This window comes from Jaculus jaculus, chromosome 1 (genome assembly GCF_020740685.1).
Source record: "Jaculus jaculus isolate mJacJac1 chromosome 1, mJacJac1.mat.Y.cur, whole genome shotgun sequence".
Lineage (NCBI taxonomy): Eukaryota > Metazoa > Chordata > Mammalia > Rodentia > Dipodidae > Jaculus > Jaculus jaculus.
Genome location: NC_059102.1, coordinates 31,646,973 through 31,662,693, shown reverse-complemented (window position 1 = coordinate 31,662,693; position 15,721 = coordinate 31,646,973). Strand labels below are relative to the sequence as shown.

The window sequence follows — 15,721 nt, the reverse complement described above, 5'->3', positions numbered from 1 at the left end:
CCCTAAAGTAAGCCCCTGCTTTCACGATTTTCATCTTCCTTAAGCCTTTTCTCACTGTATCCTGGTGTATATTTCATGCATTTGAGCAGTGAGGTTTTCTGAACATTCAGAGCTATGTAAAGCTAAATGAGCACAAGTCAAGTGTATAGGTTTCATGAGCTGATTGTCATAATGAATGCGTTTTATAATTCAAATGATGTTGTAGATTTACAATCTCTATTTATTTTGTACCAATTTATTTGTAAATCTTGTGATTGTTTTAAAAGGTTTTGTTTATTTCTATTCTATTTAGATAAATGATTTTGTTTACCCTTCTAGCAGATGTGTGTTCCCTCTTTCCCTGTTCCTCTGTGCAACGCCATCAACATTTGACATCTTCAGTCCCCTGTGCCCTCCTCATGTGGCTATCTCGCGGTCAAGCTTCAGGGATCATCTGTAGTCCAGTCCTAGACCACCTCTTTCTGGAGTCGCATTTCCCCCCCTCTACTATTAATCTCTATTTTATATTCCAAAGGAGACCATCCTCTGAGATTTGAACTTCCTGACTCCATACCAGAGTCCCACACCACTGTATTTAACTGCGGTGGTTACCGTTTGTCTTACTTACACTTGTCCTATACATAGGGACATATCAGTGAGGAGCTGCTGCCATGACTGGCTTTGAAACACTGCCTGACCTCTCCAGTTATTACTCCAGTTCCTGAAGTAGAACAAGAGCCATCTGTAGCACAGTGAGATGTCTTCCTGGCAGGTTGTTCAGTTTCCAGGAAGCAGCGCAGGTCCAGGACGTGGCTGTGGGGCTCTCTCGGCAACCATTCCACTTGCTAGTCTGGCTCCATCTGGCTGGATCCTGATCTCATGAGGCTTTAGGAAATGCCTGAGGAAAATGAAGGCCATTTTTCTTACTGTGAAGAATTTATCTCAGCGTTCCCTATGCAGCCTCAGGAAAGTACACAGGCATGTATCCGTTCACTTCTATGCTCTGGGCTATTTATTTCACATAAATTATATTCTGCGGAACTTCTGAGAGCTTCTTCTCAACTCAGTGCTTCTAAGGACAGACAGTATACAGAGCTCTTGTAGAGAAAGTGGCTCAATGAACTTTCATAGGTTGGGGCCGATTTATAGAAATTTATCGTGTTTTTTGCTATGCTTGGGATTAAACCCAGAGCCTTGCCCATGCTAAGCAAGTGCTCTACCACTAAGCTACATCCTCATCCAATTGGTGTTTCTGAAGGAAAACTCAATGCCATTGAATCCTTATTAATCCAAAAGGTTGAACTATAATAGATGACTGGTTAATTCTCATACTTTTTTTTTTTTTTTTTGAGTTTTTGAGGTAGGGTCTCACTCTAGCCCAGGCTGACCTGGAATTCACTATGTAGTCTCAGGGTGGCCTAGAACTCACAGCGATCCTCCTACCTCTGCCTCCCAAGTGCTGGGATTAAAGGCGTGCGCCACCATGCCCGGCTAATTCTCATACTTTCTATAGATAGCTATTTTCCATCCAAAGGCTCGCATCGATGATCATGCTTGAAAGGACACCTTTCACCAAGTTCCAGGATAAAGGAAGCATTGTATGGCCCTTGTTGCTTTAACTTTTTGGTGACATGTCATTTCTCCTGGAAGATGGTTAGGAAGCTGACACAGGCTTCTCAGGGAAGACAAGTTGCTAGACTCTGGAGAAGTGTTTTTCCTGCTAGGGCGTTAGTGACTGTGAAGTTGTGAGACAGGAGGCAAACAGTGGACAGGAACTTTTAGACTGAGCCACAGTTATGCAGAAATGTGAGAACCATGGATGAAAGATGAAAATTATTCACACCTACAAGTCAAAGGGTAACTTTGATAAGAACCTCTCAAAAAAGAATGGATAGTTAGTAAATACTTTTTAATGTAAAGGAAGTTTGCTTGGCAAATCCTCTTTTCAGGAACTTCCGAGACTTCTGAGGCACTGTTGCCATCTTCCAAGGGAAAACTGCTCTGTGCTACACAGGCTCACTTATGTTGGAAGGCTTACCTCATCCCGGCTCTCAGACCTCCCCTGGGCCTCGGAAGAGCTCAAAGGTACAGGAGAGCTCACCTCCTCTTACTCTGGTAATACATGGAGTTCAGTTATCTTATTTGTGTGAAGAAATATGAAGTGGCCAGGCTTAAGACTGGTAATTTTGTTTTAAGTCAGAAAATACAGACTACTTAGACATGAAGTACCCAATTCTCAAGTCTGAGATGAAATGCCATGAGTTCAATCAGGTGTCAACAAAGGAACGTAAATGACTGAGATACATACTTTTGCATCACTTCACAATGGAAGCAGGTTCTGAGAAGTCACTGGGTGGCTGCATTGTTGTGGGAACCTCATAGCATATGCTTAAACAAACCAAGATGGCACATTATATCAGTAGGCAATATAATCTTATAGACTATCATGATGTATGCGCTCTGTCATTGACTGAAATGTCATTGTGGTACATGGCTTTATTTACTTTTTGCAATTGCATACCACTCTACTGGGCACCTCTGTCAAACTGTTATAGCCTTGGGATGAAGGCAGAGGACAATGGCTGAGAACAAAAAAGCTGTTAATTTTATAGGTGAATGAATTCTGATTTTCAGTGACGTGCTTTCTGTTGTTTCTAGATAGTCTGCACTGGCTGTGGCACTGTGCAGGGCTGCTGTGTGTGTCCACATCTCTGCTCCTCAGTATAGTGCACATTGTTCTTTCACCTTCAGCAGTGCTCAGGTATATATAGTCTCAGGGCTTCCAAAGCTATCATTTGAAACTGTTCCACTTGAGGAAAAACTTAAGAGAGAGGCTGAATGTCCTAGTCACCAAGAAAGAATGCTATGAGAAACTTAAGTATTGAGCCCCTAACTGGTAGACCAAGTGGGAAATTAGGCTGTCAATGAGATGGCAATAGATGGATCATAGTTACCATTTTTCCCACCATCAGAGAGAGAGAGAGAGAGAGGGAGAGACTGAATAGTTTCCATAACATGGAATGTGAGTAAAGTTCCTACCCTAATACAGACTTAAATATGCAGTTGTTTATCTCAAGCTATTTGTGGCGAACAGGCAGAGTATTTTAAAGGGCCCAGGAAGCCTTGGAAAAATTGCAGGGCTTTAAAGTTGTTGACAAAGTATTTCTTAAACAAATAAATCTGATTTAGAAATAATCTAAACATAGACAAAGTACTTTTAAATCTGACATGTAACTGTATATGGCTTTGATAAGTGGCTTCTTACAAACAATTCTAAGATGACTTAAGGATTTGTAGCTCCATTTAAAAATGAAGAACCATTTTTAAAAGCATCTTAGGGTAGCTCAAAGGGGTGGCTCATTTTAGATCTCAGCAGGACTATACTTATGGAAGAGGACAATCTGGGGTATAAAGCAGAACACTAAACTTTCTTGGTTTCAAGAAATGACTCTTGCTGGGCATGATGGTGCACGCCTTTAATCCCAGCACTCGGGAGGCAGAGGTAAGAGGATTGCTGTGAGTTCAGAGGCCACTCTGACACTACATAGTGAATTCCAGGTCACTTTGGACTAGAGTGAGATCCTACTTTGAAAAACCAAAAAATTGTTTAAAAAAAAAAAAGATTCTGAAATACACTCTCAGTCTAAGGGCATACCACCCTGAACACGCCCGATCTTATCTGGAGCCCACTATCAGTGCTTTGATTGTCCATCTCTGCAGGACTAGTGCGGGGCTCAGGTCTGTGTTCTGTGGCCAGCTGCTTGGTGCAGGCTCCAGGGTCAGCAGTTCAGTCTAGCACTCAAGAAGGGACATCTGATATTCTACGAAGCCTGAAAATAAGTAGTGTTTTCAGAATATCTAGGGGGGAAAAAACCTCAAAAGTGACAGAAATCTTGTTGTATTTTACTCTAAAATTGTCCAGGTTTAAAAAAAAAAATGAAAAAGTTGCTGGGTGTGGTGGTGCACGCCTTTAATCCCAGCACTTGGGAGGCAGAGGTAGGACGATCACCCTGAGTTCGAGGCCACCCTGAGACTACATAGTGAATTCCAGGTCAGCCTGGGCTAGAGTGAGGCCCTACCTCGAAGGAAAAAAAAAAAAGTCAAAGTACACAATTTAAGTTCAGTTTTCTTAAACAAGTGTCAACAAAGACACGCACATGGTATGTTTTGAAAAGCCAGTAGCAGCTGCTGTGCAGGCCGCCTGTGGATACCTGCAGACTCCTGGGTACATACTTGTGACACAACAGCACACGGAGAAACATCACGTCGCTCTGGCTCTGTGACTTCTTATGGGAAGCCAGCTCCTTGGTAGTATTTCCTGGTGGTCTTGAGAAAATGTGACTAGCGGTGGAATTCCTATTCCAACTGTGTGCCTTTTATCTCTCAGTCAGCACCCCAAGTCACCTGAATGATGAACTTTTGCACATAGGCAACACAAAAAGTGTAGGAAATGAAGCAAGGTGATGGCAGTCTCTGCTTCAAAGGGAAAACATGGGAAGAAATGTTCCATTGTGAAGTCATTCTGTGGTTGTACTGAGCCATTTAGAAACGGTTTAAGTTTGAGAAACTCAGGGCTTCAAGCTGAGTTGCAGCTTCATCTTGAATGAGCACAGTCAGGAACTAGGGTGACTCCAAACACTTCTCTAAATTTGTACAACGAGAGAGCATCTAGCCGTTGCTTACACAGCATTTCTGATTCTTCTCAATGTTATCAGTCAGAATGTATGTTCCTTGGCATGATGAAATCTAAAGCCACATATATGGAAAGTAACAAGGAAGTGTGTCCTTGGCTAAGGTACTGTCCTTTGTTGTATACCTATAAAATAATATCTTTACAAAGGCTCACCTCATAGTATCGTATGCCGAAACACTTGGTGAAAAAAAAAATCTGTAGGGCCAGGCTTGGTGGCGCATGCCTTTAATCCAAGCATTTGGGAGGCAGAGGTAGGAGGATTGCCATGAGTTCAAGGCCAGCCTGAGACTCCATAGTGAATTCCAATCAGCCTGGGCTAGAGTGAGACCCTACCTTGAAAAAAAAAAAAATCTGTAGTTCTACGAAGTACTTACTATACACATCATCATGGTAGGCTGAATCAATTCTTTAATTTTTTTTAACCAAAAGAATTATGGACATGTTCAGCAATTCTGAAAATGTATGTTCCCCTTAAGAGAATGTCAAATCTCTGTCACTAAGCCACTAGAAGCCCAATAGCTATTGCAGTTGTGCTAAACAAGGGGTCAAAGTCCGTATGAGAAATATTATGCTTTATTGAATTCTAGAGCAGCCAGGCTATCCTCCCCTACTGACCAATGACAAGAATGAAAGAAAATGTATGAAGGTTAAAGTAAGCAACTGTGGAAATGTTGGAACAACTTCTCTCGTACTGGGGAAGCATCATAATGCCTGGACACAGTGATGATTCATTGTCATTCTAAGTTCAGTTTCACTTGAATTCTAAAGTAAACTTACTCTCAATGATTGTGCCTTTTGTTTAGTAGCCTCATCTCATCCTCTGTATTCAACTTCTAAAACAGAGCCATCAACCCACCAGACAAGCATGTGCAGCTGTACAGCAGGAATCACAATTCTAGCCCACATGGATGAAAATGCTCGGGCTACCAGAATACAACCCCTCCTGATCCTTTCTAGGGGCCTGTTCCATTGTCCTCTTTCAGCTAAAACCCTTTGTAAAGAGAAGATTGTTTTTAGATAACAAGCATTTGTGTTGTCAGTAAAAAAAATATATATATAGAAAGGATGAGGACTGTTGCCTCAAAATCAACCCTCTACAGTCTACTCCAGAGGCACCCAAAGCAGGGGCTACCTGTGAAGGCACTGACGTAGCAGCAGCCTTGCCAGTTACAGAGGAAATGCAAAGGCTCCTAAAGGAAACTGGACCTTGACAGAAGACTCCACTTGATAATGAAAACAATGTACTTCTCCACTGATACACAATACTGTGTAATGTATTGAAAAAGTTAGATTTTGGAGTAATAGCACAATTTGTAACAATACAGCATTTTTGGATCACATTTTTGCCACCAGCCTCCTTGTTCCACTGTGAAACCCTTTGCACCCTTATTGTATCCCGATGACAGACCGGTGATGAAGAGACAGGGAACAGAATCACAAGCCACCGTGGAGCCATCTGCATGCAGTTCAAACTGACTTTGACCCTTTCTTCCAATACAACTTCAAACCATCTGCAAAGACTACAGATACACAAAGCTAAAAGAAGCATCTCTCTAAGTTAGAATGTTTTAAAGCCTTCACAAACTTTCCAGACATACCTTTGATGGAGTTCCCCACCCTCCCTAGCAGAGCCCCAAACAAGGACATTCTTTGCTCCTGGGAGTCCTGCCAGAACTTGTTTAATGGGTGCTCAGGATTTTGGTTTTCCTCCTTATTCTTCTTCCTCCTCCTCTTCCTCTTCATCATCATCTTCATCGTGGCAGTGTGTGATTTCCTGGGGAGCCAGTGGGAAGAGGTTGGGGGGTTTAATCTCACTAATCGACCTTGTCAATTGGTGCCGCTTATAATCGGTGTCTTTGAAATCCACTGATGTGCGGTTCCGAGTGGCAAGGGGAGATTCCATCTCATTGATATCCACGTGCGTGTGCTCCACTGTTGATTCGTGAGGCATCTAGAACAAAACCAAAGGCTCAGATTGCAGGCAAACCAAAGTAAGCGCTTTTCCAATCCTGACTTCTACATGGGACCTGATGCAGACCGGTCATTTTGATAGGCCTTGACAGAATGCCTAAGCTGCCAGCATCATTTACTACAGCCAGAAACTAGATTCAATAGGGAAGATTCTTGAGACCTAAAAACCAGTCCTGGGCTGGAGAGATGGTTTACCAGTTAAGGCACTTGCCTGCAAAGCCAAAGGACCTAGGTTCAATTCCCTAATACTCACATAAAAGCCAGATGCCCTGGGTGAAGCATGCATCCAGAGTTTGTATGCAGGAACTAGATGATCTGGCACACCCATTTTCTCTCTCTCTCTCTGCCTTTTCTCATTCTCTCAAATCGGTAAAGTAGAATAAAATATTAAATAAAAACTAGTCCTGAAACAGATCATTATTAGAACATATAAAAACCACATTCTTGAACTGGGGAGATAGCTTAACGGTTAAGGCGTTTGCCTGCGAAGCCCAAGAACCCAGGTTCAACTCTCCAGATCCCATGTAAGCCAGATGCACAAAGGTGAGGCAAGCAGAAAGTTGCACATGCCCACTTGGTGGCACAAGTGTCAAGTTCAGTTGCAGTGGCTAAGGCCCTGGTGTGCCAATTCTCTCTGTCTCTCTCTCTCTCAAATAAAATTTTTAAAAAACTTTTGAAAAGGGCTGGAGAGATGGCTTATCAGTTAAGGTGTTTGCCTGTGAAGCCTCAGGACCCCGGTTAGATTCTTCAGGTCCCACATAAGCCAGATGCACAAGGGGGCACATGCATCTAGAGTTCATTTGCAATGGCTGGAAGCCCTGGTGTACCCATTCTTTCTCTCTCTCTAATAAATAGATAAATTAAAACAAATTTTGAAGAAAGAAAATGTTTTTTAGCCTTTTGAGACAGGGTTTCATGTAGTCAAGGCTGGCCTCAAACTCCCCATTCTTCTACCTCTGCCTCCCAAGTGCTAGAATTCCAGACACATGTCACCAAGCCCTGCTCCTCACATTCAATGTGATTTCAGAAAGCTAAGTTATAGTATGTAAACTTCTATTTTTTTTATTTTTTATTTTTGTGTGTATGCCACCATAACAGCTACACTTAGGTTGTGTACAAACTGTATCACATTTCATTCAGCAAAGGTAGTAGCAGATCTTGACCGTAAAAAGTCCCGTACTCACCAGCACATGGGCAGCTCTGAAGAGGTAGCTGAATGGGTAGTACAGCAGGTTGATGAACGAGGCCGCGTAGAGGTCAGCGTACCGCATCACCTGACTGGCGAAGAGGGTCTGCCGGGAGCCGCTGCGGAACAGGCTTCCCATCATCCCATAGCACATGTCCATGTCATGAGTTACTTTCTACAAGAAAAGCAGAGCCGGAGTCTCCAGTCATTCAACTACTTACTGGACACCAGCTATATGCTAGTCTCTGGGGAGAATCATTTAAGCAACTGAGTTTTCAAGTGTTCTTCCAAATCCCATTTGGTTTGTATACCTTAATTCGTCTCTGGATGGAACTAATGTCTGGGCGCTCATTGCTACTGCTATCAAGATGCCTGGAGACAAGAGGAAAAACTCAGTGAAAATCTGTAAGAATTACTTAAAGGTACAATATTTTCTTTTTAAAGTCTTAGAAATTGGAAACTTACTTGTAGAGTTCAGCCAAGAAAATATCCAAACTCTGAAGTTCTTCAAAAAGTGCTATTAGGGTTTGGGAAGGAAAGGAAAACATTTTAATATTATTATTTTGTTTTTTTTGAGGAAAGGAAAATATTTTATATAAAATACACAGCTTTTACCTGGTGCAAAATTGGAAGTAAAAAGTTCCAGATATGACCAAAAAGTATAGCATGGGATTAGCACGGTGCATGAGCTACCTGCTTCTCCTTCAGGAGACCCCACACTACCCTGCCAGTAGATGTGTACCCTAATTCCTTCATCAGCTGTCTTTCCTTCTTAAAGCCACTGACTCCAACTTTCCTTGCCATCTGTGTACTGATTTCTACTGCCTCAGGTGCAGTCAGCAAAGCAAGTGTGCACAGTCCCATTTGTAAGACCAAAGATTGACAATTAGGTGCATCGTAAAGAGTCAAAAGCTCAGGAACTAGGACAGCCAAGTCACCATCACAGGTGAAAAGCTTACAGTGTGGACAAGAGGCTAACCAGAAAATCAATATGGTGCTAAGAGCCACAGACAGCCTCTACTGCATGCTTTCTATATGATGTAGTGTTTTGCAAGCTGAGCTTCTCCACAGAACTAAGCCCTAATGCATCCACTGTATAGAACACATTTTCTTCTACCTTATTCATTCAGTATTTCATCTATTTTATCTACCCATCTATTTATTTTGAGAGCAAGGTCTCACTCTAGCTTAGATTGACCTGGAACTTACTGAGTAGCCCCAGGCTGGCCTTGAACTCACAGTGATTCTTCTACCTCAGACTTCAAGCACTGTGATTAAAAGTGTGCACCACCACATCTAGCTTCTATCATCTTTAGAATCAAAGTTATTCAAATCAATTTAGATGTTCTACTGTCCATAACAAGAGCTTTGAGAAGGGTTGTCACTTCTATTTCATGTACGTATATGTATATAGTACTCTTATCATCTTACATTTTGTCATCTTGTATCTTAGCAGCTTTTGGAAGAGCTACTATTAGTACCATTTTTATAGTTGAGAAAACTAAGGCCTATGTACATGCAAGCTTTTAAGGGCTGAATCCAGGGTTCCTATTAAAGGCAGGCCTCGTTTCTGGAACTGGTAACTTTTCCCACCACGTGGGTGATTCTCATTTGGACTGAATGAACAACTTGTATATCAAACACCTTTATAAAATCCCCATGGTTCAACTGAAACCAGTACATGTACCGAATACATTGTGTGTGTGGCTGAGTTCAAGAATACAATTTGGCCTCATTCTTCAGTTCTCAAAAGAATACACAAATACTAGGAGGTAGTTAATATTCAAAGCTGTTGTTGCCCCAGAATCACAGATACGGGTGTTAACAACGGTTGGGACTATGAGACGTAGTTGGAGCGACACTGACTGCAGAGCAAAGTGCAGTGCCAGCTCACAGGTTACCTGTTTCTGTAACTCGAAGTAGCAATGTGCTATTCCTTCACCTTTGAGAGACTCAGGAAGTTCACAGAGATGTACATATTCAAGAACTCCAGCCATGAAATGCCTGAATATTCTAATGGGAAGGAGTTGTCCAGTATAAGACTACCATACTTGATACCTTGCATACAAAGTAATGGTTCATCAATGAGGACTGATTCTAAGTTGGCCATTCAAGATATACACTAGGTTACATAAAAAAGTGAAAGCTACAGCTCCTTACAACTCTTGTCGGTCCAGACATGTAGCTCCTGTGCAAGTTCAGGAATCACCAAGAAAGTTCGCCACCCTTGGCGTTTCTTTGATTTCAAAATGTCTCCAAAAATGTGATCTCCAATATACAAGATGTCTTTGCCCTTGGCTCCCAACAGATCACAGATAGTATCTGATGAACCTGTAATATTAGAGAGAATTATGAAAACAAGTTTCTATATTAAAGCCAGAATCCAAAGTGCCATACCTATAAAATGCTATATTAATTTTGTGAGAGGAAGACTTTTTCTTAAAGTCTCACCATTCTTACTGCTTTTAGGACAAGGCTTTTACTTATACTATATTAACCACAGCTCTGACCACCAAGTCCAAAATCAATACTAATACATGCCTCAGCTGTGGCAAATTGAACCATCAAAAGTACCACACTAAGCTGGGCATGGTGGCACACACCTTTAATCCCAGCACTCAGGAGGCAGAGATAGGAGGATTGCCATGAGTTTGATGTCACTTGAGACTACATAATTAATTCCAGGTCAGCCTGGGGTAGAGCAAGACCCTACCTCGAAGAAAAAAAAAAAAAAGTACCACCACCATTTTTCATGACAAATCTATCATTAAGCTGACTTTATTCAAAACTGCTTCTAACTTTTTTTTGGGGGGGGGGTTCACGGCAGGGTCTCACTCTAACTCAGGATGACCTGGAATTCACTAGGTAGCCTTAGGGTGGCCTTGAACTCACAGCGATCCTACCTCTGCTGGGATTAAAGGCATGTGCCACCACTCCTGTCAATGCTTCTAACTCTTGACATAAAATATAACTGTGTCCACATGGGTTCCTTCAAAACCTTTTGAGAAACACATCCAAAATTTCCATGAATGCTTAAAAAAGCTTCACATAGATAAAAGAAGGGTCTTTTGGTGAAAAAACATCTCTTCCCCGACTCTTACCCCAAGAGGTGACTATCTACCCTTAGCAGATAACATTTCCAATCCTGAAGATGCATGTGGGACTATGCTGAGAACATGATGGAACCTTCTGCAGTGAGGTCTCCATATGTAATTCATTTGTGAGACAGTGTGCGTATGGGCACACCAGTGTGCATATGGGCACTCCAGATGCATGTGCCTCTTTGTGCATCTGGCTTTACATGGGAACTGAGTAACTGAACCTGGGCAGTCAAGTTCTGTGAACCAGCACCTTTAACACTGCACCATCTCTCCAGCCCTACAATGAGGTCTTAGGAGACCTCTGAACAGGCCTGCAGAGACAATACTCACTGTGCAGACTTATGCCAAACCTGCAGCTCACCTCCTGAGTAGACGATACCATGCTGTAGAGGGCCTGTGTAGGTACCAATTTTCAGTTTGCCAGTTTTCTGGGTAAAGAGAATTCAGACTTTGTAATGTTTGTCATGCTACCACAATTTCTACCCACACTGCTACTTGTCCAGGCAGCCAAATGAATGGCACTTACTCTTCTCATTTAGCAGTTTGTTGGGCTTTCTCAGTTACAGCCAACTCTTAATTTCAAAAGAGAAATTATGGCCGTTAAAAATTAAAAGTAAGTATAGGGAAGCAGGGAAAGGAGAAACATGAAGAACAGCGTGCTACTAGACCTATCACCTTCTCAACTCACAGTGTCCACTTGACGTAGTACTGTGCCTTCTCCAAAAAACAGTGGTTTCCGCGCATCCACTAAGATCAGGTCAAAGTAGGACTGCCATGGTCGATGTGAGCTCCCCGGCTGCAGAAGAAGAACCAGCAACAGCCAGAACATCACTGCATGCCTGACATTTGCCCTCACTCACATACAGAATTCAAAATTGTGTTTGGTTATAAGCCACATCTTTTTGGAAGCAAACAGATATAATGACTCATTATAGCTACAGTTTAAATCATTTACTGAATTATAAGAATGTTTCATAGCATTTAGGCATATAATGTCCATACACTGAAATATGAGAAGAGGAGCTAAGGAGAGCTACAAGTCGATATCCACAGGACAGACTTTGAGGAAGCCTGACTGGCACGGAAGTGCATAAGATGACACAGAGCATCACGCCAGGACGTTTTACTTGCAGAGTTCTAAGAATGATGGCACAGACTGGCCTTTGCCTCATGTTGCAAGGAAATCACAAAATTAAAGTAAAAGTTATATTAACTAAAGTCATTCATCTCTTCAAGCCAAGCTGCAAAACACTGTACACTGTAATTATGGGTGATACCAAAGCAGAGACTTAATGATGTTTATTCATGAAAGGACTAAAATTCTACAAATAGGATCTCAACCAATTCTTTCCCCTAAATATTCCAGAATGATTAAATGCACTCATTATTACTACAGAAATGGCTTGTTAAGTTACTGTAGTACCTTGGGGCCATGTGGGAAATCAAACAGGTAAGTCATGATTTTCTAGGGAATAAAAAAGCAGAATAAAGTTCATATATGATTTTTACAAAAGATATATAATAATATATAATACATTAAAAAATCACACAAGCTTTTTCATTAAGACACATTTTTGTTCCAATACAGGATTCACCACATCCTTGTCTTCTCTAAAGTTTATGAAGTCATGGCCATAGAAACTAGAAGAACTGCTTCATGAGATTCCCTCCCCTCAACCCCATCCCACATACACCTAAGAAAAACAAAACAAAACAAAACAAAACAAAACAAAAGCTGCTCACACCCTCAGAGCAGATGTGTACTACTTGTTGTTTCTGTCTAAATTAACTCACATGTCCTTATCCAGTTCTCTTGGAGCTCATACCTGGAGGTAAGGGGCACATATAAGAGCGCAGAAAAAACTAATGACGCGCATGGAAATAGATTTAGTATAATTTGAGGGGGGATAGAATTTCTCGCTGAACTATTAACCTGTAACTGTCTCAGTAAAAGTAAGGAGCTTAGGCAGGTGTGGTGGAGCACATCTTTAATCCCAGCACTCGGGAGGCTAAGGTAGGAGGACGGCTGTGAGTTCAAGACATAAGTGAATTCCAGATCAGCCTGGGTTAGAGCAAGACTCTACCTCAGGGTGAAAAAAAAATAAGTCAGGAGGTTAATCAGTTATGGTCTTAAAAAAAAAGTTTACAGAGGAAGTAAATTTGAATGTCTAAAAGTCAATAAATTTTTGATATAGAATAGGAGCAACAGTTTTCTTTTGCAGGTAGTAAATTAGGGACACAGGCCCAAGAGACCATAGATGCCAATCTGCCCTACAAGACTAAAATGGGGATTACAGAAGATCGAGTCCTAGGGCCTCTGTATGCTCTGCTTCAGCCCTGCAGTGCTGCCCATCTCCTAAAGGACGTGAAGAGTCTTAACTCCTGAGGGGGAAGGTGGTAGGTAGGCAGACATTAGGCTTAGAGGTCTCTGAAGGAAAGATGCCACCTCCTGTTGCTCTGGTAATAATAGAAAGGGAAGAGCTAGTTCCTCCTGACCAGAGAAACAAAGTCCTCTGGGCCTGGGAGTCTGTCCGTCACTCACCTGGTCAAGAGGCCACCCCTCATCAAGAGGTAGGAAGAATAATTATCCCCTTGGTCAGATAATATGCTATACCCACAGGAAGCCCCTCTCCTCAGTGCAGATGCTTCAGACCGTCACTGCTGAGCCTGACTACTCCTCTAGCTCAAAGCACAACTTTTCCTTTTATTGTTTTCTTCTTTGATGCTAGCACACTCCATGCTGGCCCTGACATTTCTACCTTCACACTCCCAGCTTCACGCCCTGATCTGGCAACCCTCTTTCTTATAGGAAACACTCCCACTTTCAGGATTCTATATTTTTCTTAATAACATTTACTGTTGCCCTCCTCACCTCTTTGTCCACATTCCTTAATTCTTCTTTGAGGGATGTCATGAACTCGAGAGCCTTAAGCCACTGAGTCTAGCCCATCTGGGCCAAAAGAGGTCCCAGCACTCTCTTGAAAGAGCTTTCAACAGCAGGGAAGTTACAAAGTAATAGGTATAATTTCTCAACTTAGATAAATGATGCTCTAAAAGACACAGAAGCCAATTTAATCTGCACAAATGTTTAAACAGTCCCTACATTAAAACCTTTAAGTAGTCACAGTAAGCATCAAAAATAATATTTAGAAAAAAATTAGAACAATTCTAATATGGCTTTTATTCTATATACTATTGAATTTTTTACTGTGCTTTAAAAATGATAGCAAGAAATTATCCTTACTTAATAAACTATCCTCATTATTTTCACGTTTCCTTATAAACAAATACAAATTAAGCACTTACATCTGTATACTTGTAGTCACTGTTGGTGGCAAGAAACACTTTCCCTACTTCTTTCATCCGGCTCAGAAGCAGAGGCAGCTTTCCCTGAAATATATGGTAGTGAACAAAACACTGACATAGTTTTACATTTACAATTCAGAGTAGTCATGTACTGGAATTGTGTCCACAAAAGTGAATAGGCTAATAAGCCCTTTAAGGGTTAGTTGGTTGGTTTAAGTTTACATATAAAAGCCCAAATTATTAGGCCTTTAAACAACACTACATACAGTGTCCACACATTTTTATGTAAAATGATTATATGGTCATCAACAACAGATCTTTACCATCCTTATATCATCTGCCTCAGGAAAGACTTTAATTTGTTATTTCCTAAAGTATGTAATTTAGATGTTAGGGATGAGAAATTGATTTTCAACATCATCAACAAATACTCTGTAAGAAGCTAACTAGGGCTCCACTATGGCTTTATAAGACATCTTGAGAAAGGAAATGGTATGTGTGGATCCGACCTAGAAGTGTCCACCCAGGTGCAGGTAAATAAGGAAATTCTAATTCCTCGTGTGCCTAGAAGCAAAAACACCTTTTCCTTCTTTCACAGTAAGTAGGTTCCTTACACAAATTATTCTGGGCTTCCCATTCAGGGTTCTTGAAACAGGAAGGATGGGAAGGGTTGCAAAGTACAAACCCTGAAAGCCAAAAAAACAAAAACAAAAAGCCCAACATTCTGTTTTTACTATATAGAAGAGAAATAAGTATCTCATCTTGGGACTCTTTGTGTTTAACTTAAAAAAAAAAATGCTGGGGCTTGAATCCTCTACCACTGAGCTACACTCTAGTCCATAACTTTAAAAAGCCATTTTAGTCTGGTAGTAAAAAAAGCTGAGAAAAGGGCTGGAGACATGGCTTAGCAATTAAGCACTTGCCTGTGAAGCCTAAGGACCTTGGTTTGAGGCTCAATTCCCCAGGACCCACGTTAGCTAGATGCACAAGGGGGCACATGCGTCTGGAGTTCATTTGCAGTGGCTGGAGACCCTGGCGTGCCCTTTCTCTCCCTCTCCCTCTCCCTCTCCCTCTCTCTCTCACTCTGCCTCTTTCTCTATCACTTTCAAATAAATAAATAAACATAAAATTTTTTTTAAAAGCTGAGAAACAAATATATATATACTTATTTATTTACCAGTGTACTTACATTTAATCATAAAAATTGAAAAACTAACAGTAAAATACCATGAATTAAACTACAGACATTCTTAGAAGTTATCAGGTTTCCATTGACAGCTAAGGCATTGTAAAGCTCAGCAGGTAAGAACACTCCTCACTCCAGCATGGGGGCCTAAGAGGACCTGTGATTCCCCAGACCCACGTAAACAGCTGAGCATAGCCACACAAGTCTGTAGCCCCAGTCCTGTGGGGAGCAGAGACAGAGAACTGTTGGGGCCTATGAAATGGCAAGCTCTGGGATGAGGGAGAGTACATCTCCTGGAA

The 15,721-nt window shown here is 41.5% G+C and overlaps 1 protein-coding gene across 1 annotated transcript in view; it reads right to left on the bottom strand.

Moving 5' to 3' along the window:
- Positions 1–5,227: 5,227 nt before the first annotated feature.
- Positions 5,228–15,721, bottom strand: part of Nt5c2 (5'-nucleotidase, cytosolic II) — an 88,141-nt gene continuing 77,647 nt past the window's right edge. Inside the window, exons 10-18 of the mRNA XM_004659387.3 lie at positions 14,237–14,320; positions 12,354–12,395; positions 11,619–11,726; positions 11,292–11,358; positions 9,990–10,160; positions 8,295–8,346; positions 8,141–8,201; positions 7,828–8,004; positions 5,228–6,623 (exon numbers count right to left, since the gene is read on the bottom strand). Of these exons, the coding sequence (XP_004659444.1) occupies positions 6,384–6,623; positions 7,828–8,004; positions 8,141–8,201; positions 8,295–8,346; positions 9,990–10,160; positions 11,292–11,358; positions 11,619–11,726; positions 12,354–12,395; positions 14,237–14,320 (1,002 nt within the window). The 3' untranslated portion in view covers positions 5,228–6,383. The remainder of the gene's footprint in view (positions 6,624–7,827; positions 8,005–8,140; positions 8,202–8,294; positions 8,347–9,989; positions 10,161–11,291; positions 11,359–11,618; positions 11,727–12,353; positions 12,396–14,236; positions 14,321–15,721) is intronic.